General features: G+C 45.1%; 1 protein-coding gene across 5 annotated transcripts in view; it reads right to left on the bottom strand.

The window, feature by feature from the left end:
• Positions 1-6,756: 6,756 nt before the first annotated feature.
• The window catches only part of COMT (catechol-O-methyltransferase), a 33,791-nt gene continuing 12,879 nt past the window's right edge, over positions 6,757-27,668 (bottom strand). For all 5 annotated transcript variants that reach the window (XM_019539038.1, XM_019539039.1, XM_019539037.1 and 2 more), the window contains 4 exons: positions 20,882-21,164; positions 14,115-14,308; positions 10,972-11,103; positions 6,757-8,045 (listed from right to left, as the gene is read on the bottom strand). In XM_019539038.1, the coding sequence (XP_019394583.1) occupies positions 7,866-8,045; positions 10,972-11,103; positions 14,115-14,308; positions 20,882-21,164 (789 nt within the window). In that variant the 3' untranslated portion in view covers positions 6,757-7,865. The remainder of the gene's footprint in view (positions 8,046-10,971; positions 11,104-14,114; positions 14,309-20,881; positions 21,165-27,668) is intronic.

The following is a 27,668-nucleotide window of genomic DNA, read 5'->3' on the forward strand; positions in this document are numbered from 1 at the left end:
AAAAAAAAAAAAAAAAAAATTTAAAAAACTAAAAAAAAGCAAGCGTCAAGAGCTTTGTATCTTCTTGAGTATAATAAAATTTGACATGAATACATATATATATAAATAAATAAATATATATAAATATATATATATTGTTGTGCAGAGGATAGGTTGCCAAAACCATGTAAAGTAGTTTGCAGGAGAAGGAAGCATTTCTGTTGATTCAGGGAAAGACCGATGCCAGAAGCTGTCAGCAGTTAGAATGACCCGCACGTGACTTTTTCCCCCGACTCCCCATCGTCAGCCTACGTATGGGAGGGTGACTCCTGGGTCCTGAGGGCAGTGATGTTTCTGGGAGCAAAGTCAGATTGCAGTGACTGGTTACTTTTACCTTCATGAGACTCATGTTGGGCCAAAGATGCTTAGCAGGTCTGGGGAAGCAAAGTGAGAGTCATTGGATTGGAACTGGGGATGCATTTTTCTACACCGAGGTATAAAGTGTGGCGAGTGAAACAAGATACCTAGTTTTACTGTATATTCTAACAATGGTGCTCTTTTCATACTTGTCCTGCCGATAAGCGGAGAGTCTTTTAACACGGCTGTTAGGCAGAAGAGTTTTCTACGCTTTTGTTTCTGTACTTGGTGTATTCTTTTTGTATATCAAAGGATTTTTTTAAACACTTTCTCCAGCAGTTAGCAACAGAACCTGCTTTGTAGCTTATTAGTAAGGGAGGGTCGACGGAGGGGCCCTGCGATCTGCAAGTCCCAGGTTGCTTTTATCACGGTATTTACCAAAGGAGTCTGAGCAGGACATCATTGAAAAGCATAAGCTGACTCTTTTAAGACTTTTCTGATAAGACTTTACAGCATCTAATCATACCATAATCCGAGAGCCAGCAAGAGGGGAGCAGAGAAAACAGCATGAGAGCCACGGCTGCAGGGACTGGACCAGGGGAGAGGCCATTAGACTCGCATGAACTCCTACCCAGAGCAAGTCCCAAAGTGAAATCAGTCACACGCTACGGGGACATTCAGCCTCAAGATCAGAAGCCAAGTTGGGCAGCTGGCCTTTTCTCTCAACAATGGGCCAAATGAAAACCACTGCGGGGCCTTTGAGAAGCAGAATTAGCCTCCAAAAGTCCTTTCTGTTGCCATCAGATCCACCCCCGTAGATGAGAAGAGATGAGACCAGCTTCTGAGAACCATTAGCACCAGTTGCTCTTTCCTTTTGTTTCCTGTTTGTTTCTGAAGTCACTGCTACGGCTGCCCAAAGGGGAAACGTCGGCTGGGAGCGGCAGGACTGCTCACAGGCGTCACGTGGCTCAGCCAACGCTTGGCACAGCAAAGCTTCACTCGGGACATGCAGCGATAACAAGAAACAAACGGTGTACATTGCAATCTTGGTCCCCAAGCCATTTCTTAGACCAGTGGTCTCCGAAGTGGGGCGTGCGCACCCCAGGGGTGCACACGAGACGATCCATTGGGGTGGGGGAAGAAAATATTAGAACTTCTATTGCAGTTTACGTGTGCCCGGTTAATACATAGATTGGGGGTGCGTGCTCGAAAATTTTTTACTGATAGGCGTGCGCAATCAAAAAAGTTTGGAGACTACTGCCTTAGACAACTGAGTGGGGAGGCAGGTCTTAGGGCTGAATCGCATGCACTCCCACCAGCCAGAGGCCAAGGCAGAGGGACTCTTGTTCTGCCCTGTCATCACCTTGGATCAGGGCCTCACAAGATAGGCAATGCCCATTCAGTGACTGGCTCACCAGGCCAGGTCGCAGGGACATTTACTCACAGACATGTACTGGGGCAGGCTTGATTTTTGGCAGCAGCAGCTGGCCAGTAAGTCCCTACAGTACTGGCCCTGTCAGAACGTGTGTCGTTATGACTCTCGCTGTTCCCCGCCAAGGATGGACGGGCCACACTTGAGAAGTGACGGGATGTGGATGAAAACAGCAGTGGATGTTTTAGCTGGGTTTGCATGGAAAGGAGGGTATGTGATTACAGAGTAGCATGTGCAAGAAACAGGCCTGAAGTCCAGCAGATCTGGTGTCCCGGTGTAGGTCTTTGGTTCCTCCAGGGCTTGTGACGGAGCGCGCAGCCTCTCACTGCCTTCCCACCCAGTCCAGCCTCCGGCACCGTGGCCCGCGGCGGGCATCGGACCAGAGAGAGGTGTGAGGGGTTGAGAAGGCACCACAGGTTGTAGCGGGGAGTGTGTATGGAGCAGCAAGCAGAATGCTGGGTGCAGGTTTCTTGCTGAACAAAAGCAGGAGGGAGCCCTGCCCAAGCAAAGGCTGTGATAATGTGGGGTATGTCCTGAGTCTCCAAGGCGGGGAGCAGACAAGAGACCACGGCGCTGGTCACCAAGCACTGCTGGAGCTGCCGTGGCCCGGGGTTGTAGTTTTGCCCGCTGCACGTTTGAGCAGTGGCTGTGGAGAGCCAGAAGGTTGCCGCGCTTGCAGGCTCCTGTCCCCGGGTCTGGCTGGCTGTGCTCAGTGCAGGATCCAGGAGGGGTGGGCAGAGGCAAGGCTCTGAGCTGGTTTTCTGGTGCGCTGTTCCTGAAGCGGCTAGCCATGTGCGAGTCCAAGATTTGGGTCATTTCCAGGACTGCTGTTGCTAACGCTGGCTGGAACAGTCCCTTGGGGCAACTTCTCCAGCTGTAGGTTCATGGAGCACATCGTGTTGCAGACACACCACTTGCTTGCCCCAGCTCTGCTTCGTCTACCCAGGGATACTGCCTCCAGCATGTGGCATAGACCTAGCTGTGCTGTCTTGCAGCTACCCATGGATTCCCCCAATGCTTCTCAAAGCAACTTTGTGTCTCCTTAACGCTGTTGAAGCACCGTGAAAGGACCTGGTTCAGCGCCGGGACAGGGAGATGCCTGAAAGCTGTGGTGTGCACGTTTGCTTCCACCAATGTAGTCAGCTCCTGCCAGTGCTGATGAGAAAGGTGAAGTGTGGCATGCAAAGTACTTTTTCATCCTGCTGCAACTCCTGGAGCTTTAGGACGAAGTGAGCCCCTTTCATTAGTTACCTGCAGCTTATTGTGTGGTTTTGGCTCAGCTACCAATGAAAGATGAGCACATTATAAAACCCTAGATAGAGTAGGCGAAGCTTCCAGGGCCAGTGGATGTACTAATGAGAGTTGGTTCTAATACCTTCTGTCTGTCAAACTGCTCATGTCCTCACTCTTTCTGTGAAAACCATAATGTGCCAATATCTTGAGCCCATACTTTTTTGTGCATTGGGGGTTGGGTCTCTCACATACTCCTGACGGTGTTTATATATGTATAGTTTCTGGCAAAGTCTCTTCACTTCAATGCTCCTAAAATCTGGTGTTTCCCTACCTTTCACAGAGGTTGTCTCTGATTACCGGTACAGTAACTAATCTAGTGTATTAAGGGAAGGTATTATGAACCTTTTTTTTTTCTATCTTAAATTTTCCATTGGGGTAGGATGTTCAGAAGTGCGATCTCACGGTGATGAGGAGGAAGGAGCATCTACTGCAAAGCCTGCTATCCTGGCAGAGGATATCATCCTTAAAAACAACAACAAAACTAGACTAAGAAGCTTACTGGTAATTAGTAGCTAATGTGTTTGTAACTATCATGTGCCTTAAAATTTTCATGGTAGGAAAATAAAAAAAAAAATAAAAAAAAAACCCAACAAAAAACAAATCACCAATGTGTTTTCTGTAATACTACTCAACATTATCTCTGTAGTTTAGACTGGTGGGTTTTTGCATTGTATTTACACTGTACTATAAACTGAAACGTAGAATGGTTTGATTTTAAGAGTTAAGAAGGGAAAAAAAAGGTGGATTATGCTTTTCATAGAACAAATGTTACCATGACAGAATGTATTACTATAGGAACTTTCTGTAACACAGACAAGTAGACTGCTTGTTAGCAACCAGGTGTGTAGGATAACTAACAATTTGGTGTGTTTTCAATAAATCATGCCTGGAAAGAATACACGTGCCACTGGTTATTTTTGTTTATTACATCAGCTGTCCGAAATATTCCCCGGCCTTGTAACAGCACTCACCCCGACGGGGTCCTTGAGACCTAGCTCAATCCAGCACTGAGTGAGGTAGGAAAAGGCCTGTGGTAATGAAGACATGCTGTAATGTGCTACAGCTACAAACTGGGATGCAGAGGCCATCTGCTGCAGCAGAAAAGCATGTAATGGCTTGAGTGTAGATCACGGTTTCACTCAGATACAAAAAGAAATATCTGTTTGAAGGACTGCACATTTGAACTGGCAAGGATAACTTCCTGATGGCTTTCCCATTTGTGAGATAATGGACCTTTCCCAGCTTATGCTGACACAAACTTTACACTTCACGTCTGCAAAATGCACGTGAATGTGTATGAATGTGTGCACAGCGTTTATTTATTTTATTTATGCACACACACACATGCACACACACAGATGACTGAGGTCTCATAAACTTGCTGGAGCGAGACACAAGCTTTTGTTGAAAGCTTCGTTTACCCTTTTCTCTTGCCATGCTGTTGGGGGAAGCTGGAGAATTGCTTTGCTGCTGCGTTGGAGGGTGACCTAGCCCAGATGTTGAAAAGATAAATTGGATGCTACAGATTATGGCCAACCACTGACAAACTGGAGCAACACCCGTGGGGGCTGACTCTCCCCAACAAGTTCGTCAGTGTTGATAAGATCAACAGGCAGACTGATGTGCCATCGCACTTGCTGACCTTCACTACTCAAGCAAAACAAGAGTCCAGCAAAAAGCTGTAGGAGTAATAGCACGCAGCAGGGTTCTGGCAATGAGTGGAGATGGAGTTGTCTCCGGGAGTTAAACACTAAATATTACTACATGTCAGAGACCAAACATCTAATACGTGTTCAAACTTCATTGTACCATTGCCTGTGTTACTGTCTTGAGGGTCCAAAAGCCTTTAGCTGTGGATGTTTGCTAATAGCAGCAGTGGGGAATTTATCTTCAAATGTCTAGATCACAGATGTCCAGAAGGCATCCCCGAAAATTATGTAAAATCACCAGCTGTTCTTGTCTATGCAGAAGGAAGCATCTGATTCTGGAAGTCACGTGGCGAGGGGCAGGACTCCTCAGCTCAGACTGACTCTTCAGAGGTAGCTCCAGCTTTCTGCTGCACTGATTAACCTGAGATTTTTGTACTTTGGATGTATTATGCGGCAATAAATAGTAGGTATGGCAGGTAAGACATTGAGCCCAGACAAACATGTTGTTTCAACAGGTGACCTTTTATGGCTGTCAGAGTAATTTAATTTCCAGCTCATCACAGCTGGGGAAGATTTGAAGAGCCGAGTCCCAGAGGTGAAAGGTTAACTTGGGAACAGTGAGCATGAAATATCACAGCCCTCACCTGTTTCAGATCTTAAGAGAAACTTGAGTGAAGAGCTCATCGTTGCAGCAGTGGTCGCCAGGATTTTTGGCTCCTTGTGGTAAAAGCCTTGCTCGTAGTTACTGTGCAGTGTCGAGGTTGTGGTACAGGTTGACCAGGAAATGAAAAGTCAGAGGGACACAAGCAAGGTTAAAATTTCCAGGTGTATCTTAGCTGCAGACTGTCTGTGAGGGGAACTTAGCCTTATTCTTCTGCATTGCACACAGGATTGGGACCAGGGAGACCCTGCCAGTGTCACTCACTTGGCTGAGGGCATGGGCACACGAGCAAGCTAAAGTCCTGTTGGCTAAGACATGGGAACACTTTTCCCTAGTTTTTTCTAGGCGGGTAGAGAAAAGGGCTGCGTCTTTTGACCTGCACGTGATCTCCCAGTATTTTGTTCGGCTTCAGACCTCTTGCATGCAGCACTAGCCCAACAGACAAGTTCTGAGCAGAAGGGGCATGTGGCCCTGGACATGGGTTTGATGTCATCAGTGGCCACCTGCCATGGCTTAAATCTAATCACAGGCAAGTAGGCTGAAAACAGAAGAGGACTGCCACAGTTACAACCTATAAGACGCACAGAAAAATATTTTGTGTCCCTATGAGCATTGCCCAGCCCCCCCACGCACCCTGACCAGTTGCTCAAGGATGTAGATGGGCTTGTAAATGTTCTCGTCTCTGCAAATATTTGCAGACTGTTTAAAATCAGCTTTACAAACAATTTATATTTGAAAGACTGTGGGCTGATGATAGTGTGTTGTTCCCATGATGACTCACTGCATGCGTAGCTATGCACATTGCTTAAAGTCCTTTGTGCTAATCTCAGAGTGTGAGGTGGAAACTCAGAAGAGGACTGCACATGCACTTATGCACAGTTACAGCATTGAACAGTTGCTCTGGGTGCTGAGGTTTTTCACCTTCCCCTACGCAGTATATGTGGTTGGAGGCAATCTGGACTGTGGGCCACTGGTCTCCTGCAGCTTGAGAAGCCATGGGCTTTTCTGAGCTATAATAACTAGGTACTCCCATGGTTTTGCTTCATCATGGGTCTTTGCAAGAAAGCTTATTGGGTTATTATGGTTTGCTCTGTTCACCTTCAATCTGACCTCCCAACCTGTCCCATAGGGCATTTTTGTCACTGACCTGGAGGCATAACTCTCTCCAGAATCAACAATGCCTCAGTGCAGTAGCCCACAAAAGGAGATGGCCAAAGATATGCTGGTCCAACTCCAGAATAGGAAAAGGGGTGGTGTGTCTCCAGAGTGCTGACGCTAGGGTTCATTTCTGCTGCTGAACCATGGATCAAAGTGCCTGAAGCTGGCCAGAGTCCATATGAAGCAAAATGGTGCCTCATACTCCTGCTCAGTAACGGCACAAGTCGTTTTCCCCCTTATTTTTATTTACGAACGTCAACATTGCATTATCCTACCACATCAAGGGGCACTCTGAGACGTGCCACTGAATTAGCGCACCATTCAGGACAGAAAAGTTACTTGGAGCGCGGCCTCGTACCTTGATGACACTAACACTGAGTACTGACAGCACTTTACCATAGCATTAATATTACCCAGGGTGTACAGAAAGGCACAGCCTGTTGTGTCCCATTAGAGAGCACCTTCTGGTTACCCAGCACTTGACCCAGGGGAAGAAACATGCCCTGCCCCCCAAGGAGGTGAGTTCTCTTAGGTACTATGCAAAGGGCTGGAAAATGGCATTTGAACAAGGTCTTGGCAGTTTACGTAGTTTGAGCACTTTGTTAAAAGAAGTTGTTCCCTGTCTTCTGCGAACGTATCCTTTGGCTCATCCAGCTCTTATAGCCTTCCCCTCCTTGCTACCTACCGGGTTGTCCACTGTCCAGCTGGGTTTCACCACCCGCAGCAGTCTTTTCTCCCTCCCAATGCCAGCCCCTGCTGGCAGGCAGTCCCAGTCTGCCTTTCCTCCAGCACAGGCCACAGTGTCGTTTTACCAGTAGCCGCCCTCGAATATCTGTGGTGTAACTGTAGGATTCTTCCCAGCAGCGCCTTGCCAGTAATTCAGCAAAACCAATGCTGCTGAAGTACTCCTTCCCTGCCAACGGGGTGTTTCCTTCTCAAGAGCGATTAGTCTGTTTGGCCGTGGGACACAAGCTCTCAGCAGCTGCTGTGATTTTTCTGTTTCACTCTTGGCTCTTAGGGGGTTGAACTCAAAATAAAAAGATTATTTTTGCTGTTTGGCAACACAGAGATTGACTTAAGGGAAGTGTTATCTGGGGTGGGGAAGGCCACGTGAAAAGATAAAAGCAGGCTTCTCCATCTCATCTTTGGCTAGTTACCTTGTTTTTACTCCCACTCTAAATCTTGGTTTCCCCCTCCTCCAAACTCCATTTGTTAGAATTTGCTTTAATTACAGGCCTTGAAATACAGAAAGCAAAACTTGACGCACGAACACAGTTAACCTGTGCAGTTGCATTTACAATTTTTGAAACAGCACTTGGGTACCAAGGGCTTCATTTTATCCCAGAAACACAGCCTTCTCCATGGCATCTTTGACCTTCATGTACTCCAGGTGAGACGGGTAGTTCGTACACACAAAATGACTGTTGTTGCGGATGTAGTTAATGAACTCAGGAGCCCCAGGACAGATTATATTGTCAGCCAGGATAACCGTGCCCTTCCTCAGCAAGCCACATTCCTAGAAAGAAGACAGAGTTGTTCTAAGTGATTTTCTTTGCTGTAAAAGGGGCTAAGATATTTTGTAGTACATGTGCAATATGCTTTCATGAGAAACATTTCATCCTCAAATGAGCTCCCAAAGTAACAGGTTCTAATATAAGCTTGACATGGAGGGAGGGGCCGCTCTTCAAAAAAAGTTCTGAAAAGCTGGATCTTTCTTCTAACATGATCAGCAGTAAAAGCCTTAATGATGCTCATGGGAGCCTGACATCATTAGGGTTCAGATTCAACAGCCTGTTGCAATGCCCAAGGGCCTAGCATGGTTTAAGGCTATGTCTCTGGGGGGAGTTCAGAAGACAGCGCTTTGCTGGGTAACATTTGGAGGGTTTTCCTACAGTGTCTCAGGGCTTTCTTCATGTGTTACATGAATGCGTGGAAAAAGCATTTTAGCATAAGCAGGTTAAAAGCCCCCGCACATGTTCGTGAAGCCTTTTGGTGAGGACAGCCTCAGTCAGGCACCAACACTACTATGAGAAAAAGTGCACTGAAAACTGAGAGCTCCTTGGCTTGCTGACCCTCGACCCAGCTGCCCTGTTGTTTTGTTGGGTGGCAGGGCCCCAAAGGGACAGGCCGGCATGCTCCAAGGAGCCCTGCGGCACAATTATCATTGTGCCGCACACAGTGACGTTCAGAAGCAGTTCTCTGACCGTATTTACTTGTATCTTTCCTGAACAAATGAACAGAAATTGCCTCCCTGAGCTTACCAGCAATAAAAGCCCCAGCAGCATTTCCTGGCTACAGTAACAAGAAGCACTTGCTGGACACTCTTTAGGGTGCTCCTTAACAGCTTCAGGACACTGTGGATGATTTGGGTCCTTACGAGGTCATCTGTATTAAGCAGACTGGATAGACTAGAAGCTGTTAGCTCACCACACTGAGCCCTTAATGGTGCACAAGGCAGAACAGAAGCGATGGGTCTGCAGTGTGTGTCCCCCGGTCTGTAATTCTCACTAAGTGGATTAGAAACCCAGGAGTGGAAATGGCATTTCTCCAGCTGTATTTCCCCGCCCTGAGCTGCTGTATCATCGCAACACCACTGAAATCTGGTCCCTGTGTCGAGGACCTTGCTCCAGCACTGTGGGAAAGGGGGAACAACATGGGCCATCTGAAATGCTCATTAGAAATGCCATAGCAACATGTTCTTTCTGCTTGGGGGAAACCTCATGGGTATTTACTTCGGCTATCTCAGCTAAAGTCCCCTAGCACTGCTGCACTGAATTCATTTGTTAGAGTAAGCAAAACCGTGCTGTGGTTTGCAACCAGAAACTGCTGAGGAGGATGGAGCTAAATGACTCAAAACTTTGCTTTGGCTGTTTTCTGAGGGCTTGGTGATGAAAAAGGACATTCTAGCCCTCCAAATACCAGGGAGCTTGGAAGCAGTTTCACAGCAAGCTTAAAAGGGAAGATATGTGCTGAGGAAGACATTTCAGGGGAAAGGAAAACAGTTACTCTCTTCCAGTTACTGAAAGGAAAATTCAGTGCTAAGTTTCTTTAAAAAAAAACCCCTCTCCCAAGCAAACCTTCCCTATTTAAACAGCTGTCTGGAGAAGGAGAGGGGCAACATGAGAAATGATGGGAGTTTACCAGACAGCCGTGGTTGAATCCTAGTGGGCACTGAAGCTGATGCTCTTTGACCAAGGGGGGATGTAGGCACTGCAAGGCTGTCAGTGAAGTACTGGCTGATTTGAAAGTAAGAGCGTGCCCCAAGCGGGTAGATATTTGTGGAGAATGTAACTGCAACTGAAGCTGGCATTTCCTTCTAATTAGCTATTTGGTAATCACCAGCTCTCTAGGTTTAATGGCACTCCTGATGCTCTCTGGGATAATATCTGCTTATGTGCCGTTTTATAAATATAGACGCTGTGATTAATTGCTGGGTTATTTTGATGCCATTTGGAATTACCCCCAAGATCCTTAACAGTTCTAGTTTGTCATTACTGGTTGGTCAAACCAACCCGCAATTTGCTGTTGCTACTGTGGCCATCTAGCTTTGTAACGAAGTCGCGGTAGCTGTTCTCTTTTACTGTGTCTGAAAGTTTATCTAACATATCTCCCAACTACACTGTGGGTCCTATAAAAGATATTAGCAAACCAATCTTGCATATCCCATCATGGCGATGACAGAACCGTAACACTATCGCCTTCATTTTTGGCTGACACTCCTCACTCCAAGTCGTGGATGGAAAAGAATGTGAACTGCAACGAGTGCCCAGGATGGTTTAATTCTGCATAGCGCTAAGGGCTGCTCCACAGCCAAAGAGGTGGCAAGAAGACCCAAGTGGTGTGTCGAAATTGGGACAAAGTGTGTTACAAGGAGAGAATCCCATCAAGAGGCGCTGGTGGCAGCACATCCCTGTGAAAGCACAGCCAGGGCAGTTTCCCATCAGGATATTAGAAGAGGGTCCAAATTTGAAGTCAGGGTTTGGCATCTGAACTTCTCTGCTTTTCAAGACATCTGGGGTCAAGTGTTCTAAGTTAGTCTGGTTCACAGAGGCTGAAGCAAAGAAGTTCAGATCCAGACCTGGACTTTGATGGGCAGCTCTGGTTGGGATTTCTCTTTCATGTCTGTCATGCAGGAAACCAAGGCTCTGAGGCTGGAGATAGCAGAGCAACCCCTGAAAGATACTGTGTATCCTCAGTGCCCAGCTGAGGATACACAGCATTTTGAGGGCCTCATGCACCACTGTGAATCGGGTTCTGCTTCCTTTTGTCACATCTCCATGTACTTGCTACAAGACCTAGTGATGCGTGATATTCCCCGTTTATAGGAAATTGGCACTTGGCAAACATTATGGGGAGGGCAAATGTTATGCGGGGGGTGCAGATTTTGTAGAAGTTTAGACAGGTACTACTTGACTGTTAGGACTGAAGTTGGCTCAACTCACCTGCAACAGGATAGTATCTGGTGTGTATCTTTCTTTCCAATGGTCGAGAAAGACAAAATCCAGTGTATCCACTTCATGCTTTTTCTTCAGCTGTGGGATAATTTCCTCTGAAGGGCCTTCTAGAATTTTGACCTGAAAAGGAAATTCATCTCTGGTTAATAAGTGAACCCTTTTTTTTTTTTTATCTTTCTCTCTTACGCATGATGCCCCTATCTCTTCTTAAGTTGTGGTCAGACTTCAGTGATCATGTTAATAGCCGTTGTGTATGAGTTCAGCTGAACTGTGCTGGCTGGGTTTGGGCCACATGGGCTTTTTTGATAAATTGACTCAATTATTTTTTTTCAAAATGTTTTTTCTCTCTGTGCAATTATAGGAAATCTGCGACCTTGGCTCTGTTGGGTAATGTGGCTTTCTGCTATCCACAGGGGAATCCACAGATGAAAAGTGTTTGACTTAGCTTGGAATTTCAGTCACATTCAGTCGCGCCTTCTAGCCCAAAGGAAACGGGTCGTACAGAGGGGAGGTTAAAAAGACTGAGATTGTTTAGGCTGGTACACAGTTCTGAGTAAAATAACATTCTGCTCTAATTCACAGTCAGCGGAGAGTACAAGCAGGGTAGGAACCATCGCATCCTGATTAGAGGTTTATTGGCACAAGCTATACGACACTGAAGCACCTGCATTCGTTAAGCAGGTACCATATGGTGTGAATAAAAAAACAAAGTCAGAGAAGTCTGGCTGTTGGCTTATGGATCATAACTGATCAGTAGATTAACTCAGAGCTGGAAAACGCAACTTTATGCAGAGCTGTTATTTCAACCTTTGTTCAAGAAAAAGAAAAGGACTGAACAGTGTTTGGAGTCGATTGGGAAGGACACTTAAGTTGCTGCCTTTGACCCCACAGCAGCCTGAATGATACAGTCCAAATCTTTTGTCAGTGAAACCTCAGTATTGATTTGGAGCTTCTAGTTTATATCAGGGAATCAATGTTTTAGCTTAGACTATTGTGATAATACAGTGACATTTTCAGCAGTGTTGTTTGAGGTCACTAGTTAATAACCGATCACGGATCAGAAAATTGTGATTGGATGCCAAAACCCCAAGCTATTCTCAGTGTGATTGTTGCTATTTATTACTTGCATTACTGTAGCCCCTAGGGGCACTACTCATGCACAGACTTCACTGTCCTAGGTGCCAGACTCTCACACAACAAAATGTTCCTGGTCCCATGGAGCTGACAATCGAAGCAGACAAGAATGAATGCAGACAGGCGGAAAGGTAACCATGCAATGAGGAAACCACAAGGTAATATCAGTTGGACATTTGATGTGGCACCATGTGGGAAGCTGCTAGTCCGATGGGGCAGGAGGGGCAAGGAACTGGCTAATGGGGAGACCACAACAGTTCTTTGAGAAACCGAACTGTCAATTTTGCCAGAATTCTTCAAGAATTGATCTGGGATCTTATTTAATATATATCATTAATGACCTTGGCACAAAAAGTGAGTCTGCTAATGAAATCTGCCAATGACATTTAATACAGAAATGTTGTTAATACAGAGAACAGGAATCTCAGATAGGAAGAATGGGATCACCTTGAGTATGACCACAGGAATAGTACAAAGTGTAAGCTCATGTACATGGGGCTAACAACAAGAATTCCTGCTGTTAGACAGGGCCTCATCAGGGGAAAACAAGAGAGGAGGAAACGGATGCATTTGTTAATCACAAAAAAGTTTATGCACTGTCAATGCAGCTGCAAAAAAACCAAATGCAGTTTTAGGATGGATAAAGTAAGGGGTTTTCTGTACAAGTAGGGAAGTATTAATGCCGTTGTACAAGGTACTGGTGACACCTCATTTGGAAGACTGTGGTCATGCACGCTCAAGAAAGATGGATTTGAACCAGAATGGCCATAAAAAAAGGGCTCCGGGGATGATCAAGGTCATGGAGAGGGCATTAAAAAAAGATCATGACTTGTTCAAAAATTGCTAAATGAAGGATGAGAAGGGGACTATTGCTTTTTGGATCAGTGGTTCTCAACCTTTAAGACCTGAGGCATGCCTCAGAAAATGTAAGATCTTCGTTTTGACTTGTTTTTTGACTACAGAAAAATAGTAGAGAAATTCCTCTGATGCAAAGAAGTCAAAGAGACCACAGCAGGTCAGAATAGGTGTAATACTATGGATTCTTCTGTGAAACCTCTGGGTTTATCTTGCGAATTGTGGTTGAACACCTGAGAGTGCTAACTTTGTGAGCACCCTTGAAAGGGTCTCCAGGTATCCTGGTAAAGAATTACTGCTCTAGATACATATCAGGGAAATAAATCCAGAGAGAGAGAGAACTGCTTACGCTGACGGACATTGCTGGCACAAGAACAAACGGGGATTAGCTGGCCATGACTGGAGGCAGGCTGGAGATTTACATGAACTCTAGTGATCAGAAAAGCCAAATCCTGAAGCAACATTTGAATTGGAGCAGGAGAGGTGAAAACCTAATTAGTTTTAAGACTAAGCTTGATGAGTTAATGAGAAGGATGATATGAGATAGTTATGTGTGATGGCAGGGGACTTGAATTCAGTGAGGCAGGAGGCCCCTTCCAGGTCCATGCTCCTATGGCCCATCTCCAGGTCATCTGCCTACAGAAATAACCAATTATTAGGGAATGGGCCAAACTCACAAGATGTTTTCAAACATTCAGGTTCAGGCCACTGGTTCTGCACATGTCCCTCTCAAGCCTTGCTCTGGCCCAAGTGTCAGACTCGTTCGTGTCACTGGCACTTCCAAATTCCAATTCCAGCTCTGATTTTTGGACACGCACCAGTTTTGTGACCCCAGCTTAGGACCGAACAGCAGCTGACTGGAGCATCTGTACTAAACACTGATTTGTCTTCGATATTTTGCATGTGAAAAGGAGCGATGATCTGACCCGGTGCCCATTAGACATTCTTCAGCTTAATACATTGATCACAGAGTTGAGCCTTGTTGTCAATCTCTGTTCACTGCTGAAATAGCCAAGGATGTTGCAATAGCTATATTTATCTCAGCATAAAGGCTATAATTTAAATACCTCACTACCATTTTTTCTGTCATAATATCCATTTGAAGCCCTTTTTTTCAACAGCCACAGACAAATCAGAGGTACCTTCTCTTGTACTCCAGCAAACTCAATTATCTGCTTGGCAATGGCAGCAAACTTAGGGTTGAACTCAATGGTAAGCAGGCGGGCGCTGGGCTTCAACAGCCGAGCCATCCTCACAGCTGAATAACCACAGTATGTTCCCAGCTCCAATGAGGTTGAGGGCTTGGCCTCCTCCAGTATCTTATCTAGAATCAAACCTGAGCAGAAGGGAAACAGGTGAGCTTCTGACAAACCAAACAGCATCACGCGTAGGCAGGAAGTTACCAGAGAAACACTCACAAGTTCATTTACAAAGCTACCAGGGCGTTCAAAATGTGTGGGGGTTGATGTCAAGTTTTATCTAGGGATCCTTTTGCAGAGTGGCTCCTACATAAATCACTGTTGATCTGGAGTGGTCCAGAAGTCTTGGTACGAACCCAATTAAACACAACAAGTGAAAAATGCTGCAGACTGCACCAGCTGCACGTGAGGACTCAACGTGGTCTCATGAACGCTTTCACAATTTCTTTTATGCGGGGGGTGACTTCAGGGAATGTTGTGATCTGACCTCCCGTGTGGTGACAATTTCGATGTCCCCGTGTTTTGATATGAAAAATGATTGCTGACCTATGTTTCAGATTTTAAACCTTCCAAATAGGAACTAGGTTCTTTGTGTCCAAAGAAAACGATTCTGATGGGCCTAGTTCAACAGAACAGCATAATCATGGGTGCAAATGCAGCATCTCCAAAGATCACTTGCTCATTGTAAACCTATCCATATGTGATGAATGCACAATTTGAGAATGTTGTGAGTTCAAATCTTGTTGCAGACAGGGCATGTGCAGTGTAAAACTTTCAGCTGAAGAAATAGTTGTTATGAATGAAAGATCTAGCTAGCTGTCAAAGGCTCCATCTCGGTGACCTATGATGGTTAGGAATATAAAAAGAAAACTGAAGGCATTTAACCTTTAATTAGCTGCTGTGCCATGTCCCTGATGTATGTATCTACCCAGTATAAGCACACACCTCATCCTGGGCTACTGTCATTTGTAACTGAGAAGAGCTTGTTAAGTCTCCAAACTGCAGGAATTAAAAGCAAGTGTCAGCTCAGTTAATTTTCCTCCACTAAATGAAATAAAGAAGCAATAGGGAACAGTAGCATTTTGCCTGGTTGGCTGCGCATCCCACCAAGGACCACTGCCATTCTGATCTCCCTGCTTTAGACTTGCTTCTGCAGTGCCTTTCCATGTGACCACCATCCCAAACTCCCAGGGGCACTACTTTCTTGTCTGAAGCAGGTGCTGCTTGGGGGGGTGAGGCTATACAAAGAAAACCCACATAGGCCCTGTAGTGCAAGAACTCTGAAACTCTGTAAGTGTGTCAAGTGCCCAGCCAGAAAGGGCCTGAGCCAGGCACCCCTCTCTGTAGGTCTGCCAAAAAGCCCTTTGAGGATTTAGTCAAAGCCAGTTGCAAAGCCTAAGGATTCAGAGTGATCTGATTCTGGTCATTTTCTCATCGCAAGCCAAGTGCGAACTGCCTTCAAAGAGTCAGCTTCTGCCCCAAGTGTTTTACTGGTGCGAAGAGAACGGACTGGCACTGCAGCATCCAGCCACTTTCACTGCATCATAAACTCCCTGTTCAAGGAACCTTCAGACAGTTTCCATCTGGTTTTCTCAAGTGCTATGGGAAGGCTGCAGAAGACAAATGCATAAGAAAGCAAATCTGCAGCATTTCCATCTGCAAAGCAACATAGCAGGTCCCTTCTGCAGCGTTTCAACCTGCAAAGCAATACAGCAGTCTATGGAGGTCAACAATAGAGAGGGGGCTTGAAAGGTGCCAAAAGAAGAACAACGGGGAGACAGCAGATAGGCAAAACCAGTGAGAACAGGAGACAGAGAATACAGATCAGAGAGGAGAGCATGGGGAAGAGAGCCAGGGAGAATGCACAGTAGGACTTACCCAAAGGTGGTAAAGATGCAAGAAGAGACCAGAAAGATTTTAAGGGCTGATCCAAGTGAAATATGCCTTTGACTCTAACAATATTGCAAATGTGAAGCTGCCTGATTTGTTATGTAATGTCTTAATTGCTATATTCCATCCAAAGTTCCTGCGCAAAACTTTGATATATGTTGATGGAAAGTCTCCTAGGGTACAACTGACTGGCCTACTAGCCGTATTTAGAAATATAATGTAACTTTCGCTTCTCACCGCGTGTTGTTAGCACATTTCTAAACAGCTGCTACAACTGTACTTTTCTTGCAGTACTGATCGGGGACTTCCATGGTAGTAATTGGTGTTCTACCTTCTGTCAATGTTGTTCAACTACTGTTGTGTTTGAGCACATATTGTTGCCTGTAATGGTACAACTCACAGCCCTGTATTGTCTATGCAACAGGCTCTAAGCAGTCTCTTTATACAGCTTTGTTTTCATGATTATTCATGGCATTATTTGTTTCATTAGGGTATATGTAGCATGGTATAGTGTTCTGATTTAGTGTAGAGTAGGGCTGTCTTCCTATACAGTGACTATAGTATTTACTTAGATATTTTTCTGAGTTCAGACTCTGAGTCTCAGATCAGTTACTTTTTCTCCAATAATGGGAACAAAAAAAATGAAGCAAGACAGAGAACTTTGACATTTTGCCTGGTTGGTTGCACATCAGCCAGTTCCTACAAAAACAGGCCTAACTTACTGTAGAAGTAACTGTTGGCACGTGCCAGAGCGCAGGGCATGTCAACATTTCTACTAGAAATTCCTTGTCACAGAGCACTCAGGTGCCCTGCACCTGAAAGCAGAAACAGCTTGGGAGAGACCCCTAGTGGCAGGAAGGGGGAGGCTCAGCTGCCAATCACCAGGGCTGCCAGGTGCTGGTTGCTAGGGCAACCAGTGAAACCTAATGACAGGAAGGGGCAGGGCTTAGCCCTTCTTAAGCCCAGGCAGGAGGCCAGGAGGGCAGTTACCCTCCGGCGGCCGAGGGAGGAGGAACTCGGCTAGTACAGATGAAGGGGAGAACTCTGGCGGTGGGAACATCCCCTGGTTGCTGCTGGGGTTGGGGTGCTCTCTCTCTGGTAGGGATTGAACCTTGTTTGACCGGATGGTCTTGCTTTTATGTTGTAGCCCAGGGGCTTTGTGTTCTTGTGTTTACTGTTTTAACCAGAGGACCGGGTGAGGCTATTAGGGGTTGGAGGAGGCCTCATAGGAGCTCCATTGTAGTGTGGGGACCCTGGCGCCAGACAGGGTGCAGCATTTGGGGGGGGGCATTGACCCCAGCCCCAGAGCAAGGGGGGGCGGTGAGGAGCCCCAGAGCAAGGGGGGGCAGTGAGAAGCTCCAGAAATAAAGGAGAGGGCCAAGGCATAACAAGATCCAGGTCAAACCATGTCAGTACCATCTACGAGGCTTGGGCTGCGGTGTAGGGGAGGAAAAGGAGCTGCAGGTAGCGCCCCCTGGCACCGGGGGACATAAAAATGGGCAGCCTCCCGCTTATTACATCGATCAATTAAGATCAAGGCATGGCAGGCGAGTAAGCAGGCGGCTGGCCCATAACAGGAGGGCAGAGTCACTCCTAGAAAGGCTCCGATAGCAATACTCCTGTCACATTCCTGTTCTCTGTTCTGGTGAACAGCTGTATGAAATCTCAAAAAAAGCAGCCATGCCAACACAAATGCTGATGACTCAGTAGGTAGCACTGTATTTTTTTGGAAGGTCTGAAACTGGCGTCATAAGATTAAATCTGTTGTTTGAAATGAGATACGAGATGGAAGTTCTGACCACATGGTGCCAAGATCCTATTTAACACATGCTAAGTTTCTCCCACCTTCAATCCCAGTCTCTTAGCCAACTTTTTATTTTGAATACTCAGTAATTGCTTTGCACCTAGGTGCTATTTAAAGACACAGATGTGACTGCACTTTACTGAGGAGCAGTGTGACTTTGGCATTCTTTCAGGTTTTGAAAGCAGCTAAATAACGTAAGACAATGTCATTATACAATTCCATAAATAATGGGCCAAGTCACAAAGTCCTTAACTCTCACTCCAGCAAACTTCTACTCAGTGCAAAGGGCATCTCATTTGAACAAAAGATGTTGAACACTTGGCCCAAATTACCAGGGTCAGAATTTTAATAATTTGTTTTTAGCTATTCGGTGCTACCATTTTTACCCTAAATGTACTGCTCATGTAACCCCAGAATGTTTCCGTGAACTGGATATAAAACACAAAGGTTCTCTTTGTCCACTGTGAAAATTCAGTTGCTTGGTTATAGTTAACCTCACAGGCAGGGACAGAAGTTACACAAACCCATTTAAGTGATCAGAAACTGGTTTAAACCTGTAACAGAACAGAAGTTCAGTACACATAAGCCAGTTTCAAAATGGCAGACATTGGTTTAAGATAAACCTGGTTGAATGTAATATCAGACTTCACTGATTTGGGTCAAACTGGTTTATGAAACTTCTGTCCCAGACCCCTTCCTGGTTTAAGTTAAATCACAGCCCTCCAGCATCCCAGCATGCTTTTCAGCCTTAGGCTGGGATATGTTGTTTGCTCCAGAGAGCAGTGCTGGCCCTGCCCTCTGCTCCCTACCTGAAGCAGTGAAGGCTGGCTGACAAGGGAGTGAGGGGGGCAAGCCCAGCTTGGGATGCAGCCCAGTCGGCAAGGGGAGGGGACTGCCCACCCAAGCAAACCCTACCTGGAGTCTGGGACCATGGGGAAGCGGGGGGTGTTAAACACCCCTTCCTCCACTTAAACTTACTGCTGACTGCAACTGTGAACTACAAATCCCAGAGATGCATGGAAGCAGGAAGAGAAAGTGAACACAGCCAGAGACCTGTACTGTAGTGTTCCCTGGCTTCTGCCCTGAGCTACTGCAGGCATGTGGCTGCATTTCCTGAATCAAAGGTAAATGTCTGTTCACTTATTTTTCAATTTAAACTGTGCAGTTTAGACTAACATACAGGCTAGGGACAGACATTACATATAAACCAGTTTAAGTGATCAGAAACTGGTTTAAACCTGCAACAGAACAGAAGTTCAGTGCACATTAACCAGTTTGAAAATGGGTGAAACAAGTTTGAGATAAACCTGGTTGAATGTAGTATCAGACTTAACTGATTTGGGTCAAACCGGTTTATGCAGTGTCTGTCCCAGACCCCTCCCTGGTTTGAGTTAAATGAGAATCCTGCAGCATCCTGCCATGCTCTCTGGGCTGGGCTGGGCAGGGTCTCTGCTCCACAGAGCTGGGCTGGCCCGGCCCCTCCCTTCTGTTCCCTGGCTGCAGCTCTGGCAGAGACTTGTAGATACAGCAGGGTCTGCCTGGCTTCCTCCTGCTCTCCCTCTGCCTCCTGCCCCCTCACCACTCCTTGCTGAAGCAGGGATTCCCTCCCTCCCTCCCCTCTGCCTTACACCTTTCATTTTGCTTCTCCTTGATGGCTGCGGTCTGTGCTGTAGGAAACAGGACAAAGGAAAACAGGACTCTGCTGGCTTAGGGCTTTTTGGAGCTAATCATCAGGGAGCTGGTAACCTCCCTCCTTTCCTTCCTTGAAAACAGCTGTTTAAGAAGAGCATGAACTAATGGAGAGAGGCTGCTGTTTTCTTAATGGGCTGATAAACACTGAGTTAGGGGTACTAAACACTGTATTATATCAACTCCCTGCTGGGCTGCTTGCGTGGGGGGAAGACCTCCCTAATCAAAGCATCCTACTGGGGTCTAGCCATGCCCCCCTCAGCTGAGCACTGTGGAATGGAAGGAGGGCTACTCTAGCACCCCCTGGCTTCTAGTCTGAGCCACTGCAGGCATGTGCCTGCATTTCTTCAGTTCAGAGGGGATGTCTGTACAGTTACAAACCAGTTTAAGCTAGCCAAGTTAGACTAATCTGCAAATATTGAATCAATTCAGGCTCAGGCTTTTTGAATGTCTGTCCCTAGCCACAAAGACTGAATTGATTCAGTCTTGGGCTTTTTAACTGTCTGCACAGTCTCCAAAGGTGAGAGGTCATGTTCTCAGAGAGACTCTCAGCCCTGGAATTCACAGGAAGCATATATTAAAATTCTGCCGCTACAGTGGTGTAAATGGATAGTTTTACTGCTTTGCATCTAAATGTATGCAATGAATGTGTGTCTGGCAGGACATGGATTGTCTATTTAGTTTCTTGTAAGAGTCAGATTAGATAAAACAAGCTTGATTTACTTCTGGATTGGTGCTAATCTGTAATTCTCCCATTACTTTTTGGACTATTTCTTATGTGTTTTACATGTATATGATTTCTTCTCCCTTAACAATACATTGCCTGTAACTAAAATATGTGTATGCAAAAATCATATTATTTTAAGGGTGTGTGCTTTTCTTCATACAGCACCTTACAGTGCAGGGCCTTGGAGGGCTTTACAAACATCAGTGAATTATGCCTTGCCCGGCAGACAAGGTCCATACTATCCACTCAGACAGGTAAAAGTGGTAACTTTTCTAAGGCTACACAAAGAAAGCTTGCAGGTTCAGGAATACAACTCAGAAGACCCTTCTTCTCAGCTCCCTGCTTTAGCCACTCTATGCCCTTATTCAACAGCATGCACAGCACAACAAATATCAAATCTCGTCCCTACAGCTCCATAGTGCAATGCGCTGACTCCTCCCAAAGAGATCAGTGTAATTGTTATATAAATATTTTTCTGACTTTGTGGTTGCTGCGTTTCTCATACAGCAGCAGGGGCCAAAGGACTGGAATAATACAACTTGTACTGTCCTCATCTCAAACTCATAGTGGCCTTGAAAATCTTATTGCTGCTATGATTACCTTTTTCATCCCCTACATTCATGGCCCACTCTTTCTGGGAACAGTACTTATCGATGGTGTCCACCACGCTCTGGGGGTCTCCTCTGACCGCGTTCTGCAGCACAAAGTTTAAAATCCTCTGTTCTTTGCTCTGATCCATGATGAAATTGGTTATTTTCTCCAGGATTATTTCATTCCAGATAAGGGCTGCAATGCCATTGTTTCTAATGAGCAGTACAAGGAGCAGTAAAATGAGAAGCAGGCTGATGACAGTGAACAAAAGGACGGGAGAGCTCTCCAGCATCTGCAACGAGAGAGACAAAATTGGCTTCTGGTTAAGGTGGCCCAGAAAAAGACCATTCACTGTGTAAGCATTAGGCTCAGACACATTGTGCCCACTGCCCTGAACAAGAAGGTATGGATATGAATTATTGTGCTGTATAGTAGAGAGGGAAATACCTTTGTTTTATACAGAGATGGACATTTCTTTGGAAACTCCCTTTAGAAGCAAATTTCAGAAGCAGTCAACAAGCGTCTGTCTTAATGTCCTGCGTCCTTCCCCCAACAGCCACTTAGCTGCAACTTCCAGTGCACAGTTGCTTAGAGACTGGGTCCTTGCTCAAAGGGCCTTTACAAAGGTCTTCTATACATGGAAAAGTATGTAAGTTCCTAAAGAAGTGGATGAAGGGGGTAATTTGGGCCATGTGGAAAGGGGTGCGGAACAATAGGTGAGCAACAAAATATGGAACCTTTCACCCTTTGATTCCGAGCACAGGTCTGCAGAGATCAGGCACAACTAAGCAAAATCCCATGTGAAAGGTAGGTGCAGGTTGCAAGCAATGGCATCACAGGAAACACCACATAGCCCTTCTGCAGAGCGCTCCAGCAAAGGGCTCAATGTGGCTTGGAGACGGAGTTACCCTCTCTCATCCAGAGCTTGCAATGCGGGTGCTTGATGGGGAGTGGGGCAAGAAAACTGCAGCCCCACCAGTGTCCCTGCAGATACAGGCTCAGGGATCCGAGCTCCCAGTGCAGTGCTTCTCAGGAACGCAGCAATAGCCTTCACTTGTGTCAGCGCCTTTACTGATTTCTTTTAAACCACTGATTTCCCCCTCTCCTATGCCAGTTATAAAGCTGCTAAGCTGAATCCCTGTGTCAGTAGAGAGGAATCCAGGCACAGGAAATTCAGGAGATGTAACAAAAGGGTGCATTGTATTTTGCTGACTGGCTCGTTGCTGCAGCCAGCTAGAATCCTCTAATGAGGCTGTGCCTATTGTTTCCCTGAAACTTGTTTTCTCTGCTGATGGTGATTGTGTGCCTGCAGTCCAAGGGGTGGGCAGGTAGGCTGGGCACGGGGGTGACTTCAGGGCATTCGAACATGAACATGAACCTCACTGGATGCGATTCACGTCATTCTGCTCAGCTCATACCCTAAATCCCTTCAAAGCCACTTGCTTAGCACCATGTGGGAAGATGCACTTATTATTGTAATGAGTGATTCCGTGGCTTGTATTTGGTGACGCACAGAAGTTTCAACCCGGACTATGCCTTTAAAGAATTAATTCAGTCTTTCTGCAAGTGCACAGATGATTTGCATGCGGCTTTGGGTACACTGCTGTCATACAGCTAAGACAATGAGCATCGCTTCTAATGATCCCCCCTGCCCTGTCTCCTCGGCTCTCCCGCTCTGGCATTTCCCTCTGGTAAGGGCCGACCAGGGGTGGGGAGGGAGAGGGGCTGGAATGTGGCTGGATTAGCACAAGGCTGAGTGAATGCGTGAGTCACTTTCATTTGCAATCAAACATGGGTCTTAGGAATTTGGAGGCTATTTCCCCTCCCCTGTGCCTCTCTGTTATTTATGAGTTAACCCTTTCTACCCAACAAACTCCCTTCAAATGGTCTAGTCCTGCAAGATGCTGCATCTCCCCACTTCCGTGAAGTTTGACATCACTCAGCATCTTGTAAAACTATGGGGCACACAAGTTTGGGAAGGACACGTGACTCAACCTCAAAGGCCTCTGGGTCCTGCCATCAAACTCTTTCCTATCACGGGCCAACAGCACTGCTTGTGCTTGCCACTCCATCACAGTTGCACCCGCTCCTCTGTGCCTCTTCGGTGGGGTCTGCACCGAGATCCTTCTGCCTGAAAAACCAACCCCTTCGCTTTAAACTTTGGATCACCCAATGCAGCACGTTTGGAGGTCAGAAGACGGTTAGGTTGCCATGGGGATATGCTCAACTCATAGTACGGTTATTGTTTGTTTCCTCCTCCACTTATTTTAGTGGCTCAGCGAAGGGAACTTGTTTGGAGCACTTACAGTCTGCTTCTTTGGCCCTCGATTCGTTGGCTGGGTTGCTGTTTATCTTCTACGCTTCCCTGCCCTGAACTGCCTCCTTGTAGTGTCGCAGCTCCATCATTTTTCAGAGGAAAATCCTGTTTCTTGGCTTTTGCATGTCCAAGGTAGCAAGAAGCTCCCTCACCCATCAGCAAGATCACAGGGCTGGCATGGCTACCCTGCTCCCTCCCACAGCAGCCATCCTATGGACCACTGTGGCAAGTTTCCCACGTTCTTTGTGGAAAAGACTGAGCTCTTCAGGGCTGGTGTTCCCAACCCTTCGAAATGCAGAAGTCTCAATCTTCCCACAGGTGGGGCTTGGCTTGGCCTCTGAGGTTGACAAAATCCTCTTTCCAGCGGGCCTCCCTACTTATTCTCTTGCCATTGGTGCACCAGCACTATGAACATGTTGGAGAGGTGTTAACAATTCCTGACTGTATGTGGGCATGCAGCTTCTCCCCAAGAAAGCAGACAGCCTGCTAGTTACCACTGAGTGCTTAACCTTTCCTGTTACTAGTGAAGATGGTCCCTGTCTGCTTGGATAGCAGTGGCATTTTGGACGGCATCCTGCCTGCATTCAGACACGTCTTAAACTGGAGAGGGCATCTGTCAGGTTCTGAATTGTGTGCCATTGCTGGAGTGGTTGTTTTTTAAAAAATTATTATTACAGTAAGATATTACTGTGAGCTATTGCATTGGCAACTAAGGGATGTTGCCGATATACCTGGCACCACCTTTAATGGTCCTTGCCATGCTTGCAAATTTGGATGATGCACGACAGTTCAGGGGTAAGTTAGTTTGCATCACTTGAAGGGACAGCTCCTCTTTGTTGCAAAGTGCTATCCCGTGGAGAGGTGTTTTTTTCCGTAAATATAAGGTGAAACAGCAGCTCCCTGCTGATGATGCATGACTATTGCATAACTTATTGCTCCTGAATCCTATTGCTTGGCCCTGAAGCAATTGCCAACAGATTTCGCATCAGAAAAAGAAAGGGAAAAACAAGACTTATTTGGAAGTGGAAAGCAGAAGTAAGAACTTCAGTGTCCCTCTCACCCCCTGACCAACGTGTGGCTTCCCACGGAAAGAGCCCGATGCTAAGTAGTGTTGTTCAGAGTGTGGTTTCCCTGTGCAGTTAACCTTAATTTCACAAAACCTGGCAAAACACACCACACCGCCGAGACCTTTCAAGTGGGTCTTCCAGTGGTGTTTCTCCACAAAACTACTGCTTAATGGTGATATCATGTTACCGTCCACATATTTTCTCTGCACCTTTTACCTGCCAAGTGGCAGATTTATTTGAGATTAGCTCTGCTGTTTGGGAGCTATTGTTTAACACAGAGGCTTGGTCTGTGCATGCTTTCACTTTGACCCCGATGTGGATGGTTATTTCTGTTCAGATACCAACAACCCCCGTGACTCGGCTTGACTGGTGACGGTGGCTTTGAGGTGGTGGGTTGTGCAATACGAAACCCCTCCGGGAGCTCTCATCCCCCCAGCCCCCTAAGAGAACATTTTTGTTTCAGAGGTCGGTGTTTCACTTTGACCTCTACTGGCCCGCTGTTGCTGTGGTGATGCATAATATCAATTTTAAAACCTCAGGTAAGAAAATAAACCTTGCCTGACAAAAAACAGAGTTTTGGGGGAAAAAAATCTCTGAACTACAAAATGTCTCAACCTCAAATCCCCTCCAGTTGCACCATAAACTACGTGAATAGAAAGACAGCTGCTTCCCCATTTGCCCTGAAGGTTAATACAGGCCAGCTCTTCTGAACCAGCTGGGAAAGCAACTTCCCCTGTCTCAAGGAACGAGCAGCTTTCTTCTGCTTCCACATTCAGCTCTGAACCTGTGTTGTTGGAAACTGAAATTTAAACTAGATTTTCCTGCATTACCGTAACGGCATTAGGGTAAAGGAGCTATTTTTAATCTTAGTCATTTTTTATGTCTTGATCAACAGAGATTTGATCAACAGGAACATTTTAAACAAGCAGGGTGGGTTTGATTTGTATCAAATCGATTTAAATTGCTGTTCAGGAAGCCTCAATTTAATTGCTGTTTTCTACAAGAAGTGCATTCTTGTTGTTTGATATCCTTTATGCACGTAACTTCTGGAACGTCGCACCTTTAGAGAGAGGTGAGGGCTTGACTGTGTGTACACAAACTTGCAGAGAGACAACAGGGCTGATGGGTTGTCAGGTCTATTATCCCTCATCTCCATGTACTGCAGTTGACAGGGAAGTTATCTCTGGAGACAACAAACTCTCCCTGTGCCTGAAGAAGGGTGTTTTTGCCCAAAAGCTTGCAAAGAACAATTTTTCCAACTATTTAGCTGGTCCAATAAAACATATCTGGCTACCCAAAAAATATTCTCTATGATCTCTGCAGACACAAATCCATAGTTTGAGAACTGAAACAAAGCATCACAGAGATGCTTAATGGGATCTTCTGGGCTGAGCACTAAGTCCCATTGGGTCAAGTGGTTTTCTTTAATTTTACTAATCCATAAAAAGCCTCTGAGAATCCCATAAGATTGGGCCCCTAATATAGTCCATTGCCTGTTGTGACCTATTTATAAAACTTCTAAAAAAGTTACATGAATATGTTGTCTCAAATAGTATATAATTAGAAGTTATAATCTCTATTCCATGATGATCTCTTGGAGCTTTAACATATCTTAAATAAAAACTATCTTTATATGTTTCATTTTTTTACAAAAGCATCTTAAAAATAAAAATACAATTAAATAAAAAATCTGATTGAAATAAAAAATCCAATTTTTTTCAATCAGTTTTTTATCCACCCTATAAACAAGTAATTCAAACTGCTTATCTTTTGGGGATGGGTCGTGGAGCCCCTCCCCAGAAAAACTCTCAGTCAAGTAATTAGTTTTGACTACCTATATGATTTAAATCCTGAAGGGTATTAAAGGCTCAGTCCCATGTGGTGTTTCAGTGGGATACCTGCATCCAAATCCCAGAGCTAAGGGTTAAAACAGTAACGGCTGTTTTAAGCTACATCTGTCTGCTTCCAGATTGCTAGCTAGGGCCTCCAAAGAATATGCTCTTTTTATCCTTTCCTTGGCTTAGCACACTTGCTATTTGCAATATGGGTTATTTTTCTAACGGGAGTTTATTTTTAAAAAAATACTTGGTGTCTTTAATGTTATCTAATACCCAAGCATCTTAGCAATATCATGTTGTTATTAAGAGTTCTTTTGAGAGACTATTATCCTGAAATACGCTTTCAAGAGGAGGTGGATTTAATAAGAAGCAAGTCACTGTTCTCTAGCTTCAGATTTTCAGTAAAAAGAAAACTTTTTTATTTTTTCCACCCTAGTCTCTCCTCTACTCGGAAAACAGGTAATGCATCTTCTTCAGAAATGTGGAAGAAAATAGGTTTGCAGAACAGATCAGCCATAAAAGCATCTTATTGTCAATATTTCATTGTGTAGATATTATGTACCTAAATGGGAGGAAGAGGGAGGGGAAAGGGAGCATGTACCAAAAATTGACCTCTGGTTTTAAATACCATATGAAAATTAAAAAATGCAATTCAACCAACATTACTGCATTAGTGTACAACAGGGTACTTATTCCTGGGTTCATTATGGCAGCTTTAGAAATTCAACTATAATGCCACGCTTAATGTGGATTCACAGAATATATTAAACACACAGAAGAATATAAATCAAACATAGGTAAGCCTCCCATAACTGAATAACACAAGACAGTTTTAAATTAAGACTTGTACTGACATAGGTTCAAAGGCCCCAGTCTACATCAGAACCTCTATGGGTTAGAAACGCATTTGAAAATATGATCCCTGCCTTAAAAAATGTAAAGCTAAACAGAGAATCAAAGTAATAAGCAAACAGTAAAATATTGGCAAAAGGATTTAAAAAATAAAAAGTAAAAACAGAAAATAAACAGAAAGCTCCCAATGGCCCTAGTGGGAAAATGTAGCGTAAAATAATGAATACATGTAAATCATCAAAAAGATCTTCACAGTTAGGACATGAAATTTTAATAGATGGTTAAAATCATTATTATCTATTAAAATGTCATGTCCTAAATTGTCGAAGCTCTGATAACCTTTCTTATATATCTTATAGATGTAGGACCTTGCTTTTTTAGATGGGACTATACAAATAACTAGTGCTTTTACTCATATATGTTAGCTTTCTAGTCATAAACCCTATTGGGTACATCCTCAGTTTCCATGTCCAGTTTAAATAAATCTGATGGTACAAACATGTCCTTGGTGTCTCATCAAGTTTTGCAGTGTAATACATTTTGCTCCCAATAAAGCAAGAGTCTAGCCCTGTTAGGAAATGCTTATAATGTGGGTGAATTTGGAAAGGTATTTTCTAAAAATCTCTATAGAGTTTCATAGTTGGTAGGGTCAGAAGGGACCTGAGCAGATCATCAAGTCTGACCCCCTGCCATGGCAGGAAAGAGTACTGGGGTCAAATGAC

This window comes from Crocodylus porosus, unplaced genomic scaffold (assembly GCF_001723895.1).
Source record: "Crocodylus porosus isolate Cpor-Errol unplaced genomic scaffold, CroPor_comp1, whole genome shotgun sequence".
Taxonomy (NCBI): Eukaryota; Metazoa; Chordata; order Crocodylia; family Crocodylidae; genus Crocodylus; species Crocodylus porosus.